We start from the raw sequence: 7,586 nt of genomic DNA, 5'->3' as shown, positions 1-7,586 counted from the left end.
CTCTCTCTCTCTCTCTGTGTGTGTGTGTGTGTGTGTAAACTCTGTTGCAGCAGAAAAATAAAGATCTTCTTTGCTTTCACTGGATCCTGCCTCCACTCAATTTTCCCAGACACTGAATCCCTTGATGGAGAGCTAAGCTGTAAACACCAATCACATTTTTTTCTATAACAATGGTAGAATAAGTAGGGGCAGCTGATTGCCTCTCACCCTATGCTACAGGGGGAAACTGCTGTCCTCCACATGTTGGACTCCAACTCCCATCAACTCTTGCCATCAAGGACAATGGGAGCAGGAGTCAAAGAGCGTCTGGAGGACCAGATTCCCTATTCCTGTACTCCTTTGGACAGCAGAATATTTCAATGGCTGTGCAAGACAGTATTCTCTTTCCATCATCCAAAGTGCATGCTGTTCATCTTTAATTTCTGGGATGGGGTTGGAGGAATGATGTGGTGACTGATAATGAATTGGGAGGGGGATCAATAAACTGAAGGGAAATTTATTTTGGAGGTTGGGTGCAAAACAAATTGGGGCAAATTTATAGTAGTGCTGATTTGGGTGATCCAAGCTTGGACTTAACTGAATGATTTATTTGAGTTACAGGTAGGTAGCCGTGTTGGTTTGACGTAGTCAAAACAAAACATTTTTTTAAAAAAATCCTTCCAGTAGCACCTTAGAGACCAACTAAGTTTGTCATTTGTATGAGCTTTCGTGTGCATGCACACTTCTTCAGATACACTGAAACAGAAGTCACCAGACCCTTATGTATAGTCAGAGGGTGGGGAGGGGTATTACTCAGAAGGGTGGTGGGAATGGGTGATTGGCTGATAGGTGTGGTAAACCTGTTGACAAAGCTATACAGTTCCTTCTGGTAAATGACTGAATAATCTTGTTTTTCTTTCTTTTCCTATGATTTCCCCATGACTATTTGCCTTCCTTTCTCATCCCTCACTTAGATATGTATTCTAGGAAATAAAAGTATTGTAGTTTTTAATTGGAGCAATCGAATGACTAAGTAAAATAAATGAAGCAAATATAATTTCAGATTACTAAATGAATCAATAAGAAGGGGAAAATGTTAAGAAAGCTAGGTTGTCTTGTGTGGCTTCTTGTTTTCCTCAGAAAAGACTCCTCTCTTAAACAAAACACACACACACACACACACACACACACACACACACACATATATATATATATATATATATATATATATATATATATATATATATTGTGTAAAGTGTGTTAGTCAAACAATTAAGAATTAAACACAAGCCGGTGTTAGCTGCCTTCTCCCAACTTTTAATCACACGCCTCTCCATCTCCTGAAAAACTTCCCTCTGTCCCGCGGACTACATCTCCCATCCTGTTTTGCGGCTGAAGCGTCTTTTCTCCCTTTAGAATTCATTCTCCGCGCCTTTTCTTGGGGGGGTAGGAGGGGACGTCTCCCAGGCTGCTTTGCGGCCGCAGCTTCCCTCAGTCTCTGTTGCCCAAGTTCCGTGCACTACATCTCCCAGGCTGCTTTGCGGCGGCGTGCTCCTCTCAGCTTATCCTCGCCCTCCGGCTTTCCGAAAGGAGGTTGCTGGCCAAAGATGGCGGATGGGGTGTTGAGCGCCGGCGTCAACCTGGAGGCTTTCGCCCAGGCTATTGCGGCTATCCAGGCGTTGCGCTCCAGCGTCACGCGCGTCTTCGATTGCCTCAAGGACGGCAGGCGCAACAAGGAGGCTTTGGAGGGCCGTGAGAAGAGCTTCGTCTCCAGCTTCCAAGAGAGCCTCCACTCCGTCAGCCGAGACTTGGGGTGAGGAGGAAGGAAAAGAGAAAAAAAAAACCCCGCCGAGGAGGAGGTTGCCCTGGGCGACACTCCCCCCTCCCTTAACTCCCCTCCCTTTCTCCCATTTCTGGGATGAGGAGATGGTGCCCACAAGGCTAGAAATGCTTGAGACAAGGCGACCCCCCAATTAGATATGGAATTTGATAGTGCAATGAAATGCCAGTTCGCTGTGACAACTGAACAATGGAACTTCCACGTTCAGGAACAGTCCAGTTTTATGAAGGCTATGTGGGTTTGGGCAAGCCTTAAAGGGAGGGTTGCTGCTGCCGTTCGTTGAAGAGTTATGCCGTGGAAATGACCACGGGCAGGTAGAGTCTACCTTCTTAATGCTGCTTCGTTCATAGCAAGCCACAAGGGAGAGTAGCTGCTGTTATTAATTGGAGATGCCATGCCGTCTACAGTTTTGCAGTGGAACCTCCATGTGCAGAGACAATACTTTCTTATGAATACAACTTGGTTTGAGGCAAGCCACAAAGGGTAGTGGTTGATATTTGGAGATGCCATGCTCTCCACACCTATGCAGTGGAACTTCCACAGCAGGGATAGTATACCTTCTGAAAGCTTTGTGGTCTTGGGCAAGGTTTGTTGTTGGGAGATGCCATGCTTGCCACAGCTGCACAGTGTTCTGGAACCATACAGGTTCTGGGACCATCTCTCTTCCGAATTCCGTGCTGTTTGGACAAGACACAGCAATGCTGTTGTTAACTGGAGGTGCCATGCTCTGCACAGCAAAACAGTGAAACCTCTAGGTCCAGAGGCAGTCTACCTTCTGAATGCTACATGGTTTGGGGCAAGCTAGAAGGGAGGATGGTTGTTAATTGTTGGATGTGTTGTGTTAAGAGGTTGGGGTGTTGTTGTGAGTGTCAGGTGCTGGGGAATGACCAGCAGACCCAGGGGCAAAAACTGAAAAAGATAGGTTAATGGGAAAGAAAGAGGATGCTAACCAGAAGTGTAATGAAATGCCACATTCCCTGCTAGGCAGCCACATGTCCTTGGTGGGTGGGTGGCTAGAGGCAAAAGTGGGTGGAGCAACAGGTATAAATGCTACTTTTGCATAGTAGGCTACTTTCTCAAACCCTCTCTCTATCCTCCATCCACACAAGCAGGAGGCATCAATTTAGTTCAAGAACACATTTCATTTTTTTTGTAAATAAATTTTTATTGATGTCCTTTTCTTCTTTCCACAATACATTCCAACCAGGCGAAAACACTGAGGGTATGAAGTATAAAGAGAGCTTGGAGAATGCATTTACCTTGCTCCCCTGTCTGTACTGAAAGTCTTCAAACTTTTTAGACGCAGGGTCCAAACACTCATTTGGGGATACTATACAGTGGTGCCTCGCAAGATGAATTTAATTCGTTCTGTGAGTCAATTCGTTTTGCGAAAAATTAGTCTAGCGAATCCCATAGGAATGCATTGAATTATTTTTTTTGCCCATAGGAACGCATTAATTGAATTTCCTATGGGAAACCATGATTTGCTAGACGATTTTTTCACAAAACAAATTCGTCTAGCAAGGCAACCTCCACTCGAAAAATCTATTCGTTTCCTGTTAATCTGACAGTTTTGAGTTGGCTTGGGTGAGGGCGTGTGACCTGGTCAAGGGACCTGTTCAGTTGCAGAAGAGTGGTTCTCCAGGGTCTCTGGCTCAGAGTCTTTCCCAGCACCTATTATTTCCCGGTTTGTTTCTTTTTACTGGTGGTGCCTTATGACAATGATTCTCAAACTTTTTTCCTCTGGGACAAACTTTCATAACAAAAAATTGCTTGTTCCACACCAAATTTTTTATTAATGAGAAATACAATGGAAAACAAAAAGGAACAATTCCTAGAAGTGCTTGATTTAGAACACAAAACACAACTACTTTATAATATGAGCATGGGACATCCAGAAAGTATAAAACAATGCAGCTACATAAGAACATGAATCATTCCCAAAATATAATTATAAACAAACATATCTGATGCTCCCAACACTGCATCTACAATGAGCTCCCCAGTGCCTTCTCCTTGCTTCTCTTACTCTTGGTACTCAGCAGTGATGTGCGATGTTGAGAAGCCTGGTGAATGAAGCTGCCCTGCTTGTGCTACTACTGTGTAATAAAATATGGTAAAACCACATAAGAGTTAACAAAATATGCTGTGTTAAATACCATAATTTAATGGCTTTTCATTTTATTTTAGTGAACTGGAACGTCTAAGTAATCTTGTAGGCAAGCCATCAGAGAACCATCCTCTCCACAATAGTGGATTGTTGAGTTTAGATCCTGTTCAGGACAAAACACCCCTCTACAGTCAGCTGCTTCAGGCTTATAAATGGTCAAATAAGGTAAGAAATAAAAGAAGTGCATTAATGTTAATTGCTAGTCAAAGTTATGTTATATAGAGGGGTTTGATATTTTTGGCTATTGCAGCTTTGCTATCTCAGCTGCCTCTTCCTTTGATGCAGAGAGAAGCATCAAGAGAAATTATATTATGGGAGCTATATTTATACCCTGTCCTTGTTTTAAGAGGCTGCTATCAAGCTGATGATGGGGATGAGTTAAGCAAAATTGTATCCTCCATCCTCAACAAATTTGTGTGCTCCTTTTCTACTCATAATTGTTTAAAAAGCTTATCCAAAAGCATAAGGAGGTGCTTTTTCAGTCCTTGACATCTTCTAATAATTGATTGGAGTTCTCTCTCTAGTGACATTCATAGCCATCATGTTTTAAACAGTGTACATGTTTAAATAAAATGCATGATTGATTTGTATAATACAAAACTTTGCTTGTTCTAACGAGTTCAACAGAGTTTTAAACTTTTAGGATTGTGTCAGAGGGTCGTCGTGGCTACTCTAGAGTAACTCTAAAAGTAAAGGGGCCCCTGACCATCAGGTCCAGTCGTGTCCGACTCTGGGGTTGCGGCGCTCATCTCGCTCTATAGGCCGAGGGAGCCGCCGTTTGTCTCCCTCAGCCAGAAAAGCGAGATGAGCGCCACAACCCCAGATTCGTCTGCGACTGAACAACTGTCAGGGGTCCCATTACCTTTACTATTGCTTGTTGAATTTCCATAGCTGTAATTGGTGCCTTGAGGTGTTGGGTTTTCTTGCTTGTTATTTTCGGCGGATGATTTTGTTTTAGAAATTCATCAATATATTCCTGGTTTTGTTTTCCCTTCTGATATAATTCTGTAAAATACTTTACAAAGTTCTTACATATATTATTCGAGTCTATTGTTTTCTCTCCCATTTTCAATTTATTTATAATCCTCTCACTCTGCCCTTTTTTGAGTTGCCATGCTAGCAATTTGCCTGGCTTATTTCCAAATTCAAAATTTCTATGCTTAAATCTTTTAATATTCCATTTGACTTCTTGGTTTACAAGTAAAAGACCTTAATCCTATTGTTCTGCAAACCTATGAATACAGAAACAACCCCTTCAGTGCTAAGTTTCAAGAAGTTCAGTGAATAGAATAGAAACAATATTTTTCTGATTGTTTGGAGTGGACAGTATTTAAGTTTTTCATGTGTAGGCTGGGCTGACAGTCTAAGTTTCTTAATATATATATATATATATATATATATATATATATATAGTTTTTGTTTAGCCAAATTAGTTAACAAACATGGATGTTTGTTTAAGCAAATAACATATGCTGTAATGTTACTGTTTCAGTTGAATAAATCTATTTAAATTGTTATTATTAAGGTAATGATTATTTTTCTCCTTCCTAAGTACAACAGTAAAGTTGTCCAAATATGAATGATTAACCTATTAAACTGGGGATAAAAAACTAATATGAAAAGTTGATATTCTAAAAATCTTCATCTACTTGCATATTAAAGTTATACCATCAAGAATTAGTCTTTATGTAGAAAACTATGATTTAAATCAAGCCTTACTGACTAGTGATTTAAATCGTGATTTAAATCAGTTTGATTTAAATCAAATCCACCCTGCTGACGAGATAAGATCTAATCCCAGCTTTTTCTTTATCAACACCCTCCTACGTTTTCGTATAACGTGTGTTTCCTGTAGACATATTTTGTCTAATTTTTGCTTAATATACGGTATGTTCTACTTTGTTCCTTTTAACTTTGTCATTTAGTTCATTCACATTCCTGGTAATAATCTTTAAATTCATAGTTTAATAACAGTTTAGTATATTAACACAATTACAGTTTGTGAGCTAATCAGGCCGTAAGTATCTAGTCCTCCTCTGTTTCTGTTGTTGGTTTAACATTCCCATCTCCTCCCACTGGCTGCTTTCACCTTCCTAACTCTCTCCAGTATTTCTTCCAAAATTTGTCTGCTTTGTCCGCTGTCACACACCTCTGCCTTTTCCCTTTAAAGAATAAGAAGATTCCCTCCAGAAACTCCCACCTATAAACAATGGAGTATGCCTTCAATACTTCAGCCAGAAATGTATTGTTGTCTTTCTTTCTCAACAGGCATGAAGGAATCTCCTTTAGGATAATAATGTCTTTCTCCACAATTCTGAGTCTTCTTTTATTACTGGTTTGCAAAATTTTATCTCTAATTTGACTTGAGTTGAAAGATATCAAACAGTCTCCAGGCCATTTCTTTGCTTTAGCAACATTTGATTTTACTCTGAATATTTTTTCTGTGCCTTTGATTATTTTGTCTTCTTGAACCTCTAACCATTTGGCTAACTCCTTAATGATTCTTTCATTGATAACCTCCTCTGCCTCTTCAGGAATGCCTCTAAACCTCAAGGTCCTCTCTCACCTCTGCATCTGCACGTGGAAGTATAGTTTTATCTTAATTTAGTGGTCTATAATTTCCTTAAATACTCACTCAGCATTGCCCTTTAATCACCACTTTGTTTTGAATTTAGTAATCTGTTCTCACTTCCATTGTTTACATCAGCTGGCTGACGCTTCAATTGTCTGTTCTAACAAGAGGGCTTGTCACCTGTAACACTTTGCTCCTTCAGAATAATTTCTCTCGCCATCTCTTTCTCTTCCTGGTTGTTTTATGATGCTGTAACATGAGACAACGTTTTACTCTTGCATGTATGCAAAACTGATTTAGTTGGATTGGTTTTGCCCACTCTCAGCAGCTGTTTTTAAATAAGAGCATATGGAGTCAATGGAGTGGGTTTTGGTCTGACTCTTTGCTGTCATTTGGAAGGGGAGAGCGTTTAGTTGCTGTGATGCATGGAAGTACTTTTTGCCTCTCTGCATTTAATTTTTAATTTTTGACCCCTTTGTGGCTGGTGTGTTGTATATTTGATGAGCTGAGAGCCCAGGACAGCTCCCTTTCCTTCTCTGCCCATATTGCTCATGCGTTAACAATTGTACACATAAAACACATCGCTGAGCTAGGATAAAATGTGGACTTAAGGGCAGGAGTAAAAAAAGGGGGGTGGAGTAAAAGAATGTGGATATTTCAGCATTTTTCAACTCATGAATTTACTCCCTATTAATAGAGTCCTGTACACTCATCTGCTCAAAAATATGTCCCATTAAAGATTGGATTGGATTTTTGTTGGTTGCTGTGTGCTTGGATATTACATACACATCATTGGACCAATGCACCCTCCCATTGCAAAGTTGATGATCAAAGGTTTGATGTGTAGTGGTGGTTGAGAAATGAGGCAACAGAATGGGACAGTTAGGGGGCTGAAGTCAGAATACGCATTCCTTGGGGACTGGAATCCATTGTTAATGTTTTTAGCTCATCAGAGGAGAGTAATAATGCCTCCTCATAAACAAACTTTTGGACAAACCTTTAATATATTTTTGGACAACTATCGT

General features: G+C 40.4%; 1 protein-coding gene across 1 annotated transcript in view; it reads left to right on the top strand.

The window, feature by feature from the left end:
* The first annotated feature begins 1,549 nt into the window (after positions 1–1,549).
* Positions 1,550–7,586, top strand: part of MED27 (mediator complex subunit 27) — a 178,874-nt gene continuing 172,837 nt past the window's right edge. The window contains exons 1-2 of the mRNA XM_035112590.2: positions 1,550–1,792; positions 4,010–4,154. Coding sequence (XP_034968481.1) covers positions 1,587–1,792; positions 4,010–4,154 — 351 coding nt within the window. The 5' untranslated portion in view covers positions 1,550–1,586. The remainder of the gene's footprint in view (positions 1,793–4,009; positions 4,155–7,586) is intronic.

Source organism: Zootoca vivipara, chromosome Z (assembly GCF_963506605.1).
Source record: "Zootoca vivipara chromosome Z, rZooViv1.1, whole genome shotgun sequence".
NCBI lineage: Eukaryota > Metazoa > Chordata > Lepidosauria > Squamata > Lacertidae > Zootoca > Zootoca vivipara.
The sequence above is the reverse complement of the archived record's forward strand: the minus strand, read 5'-3'. Positions and strand labels throughout refer to the sequence as shown.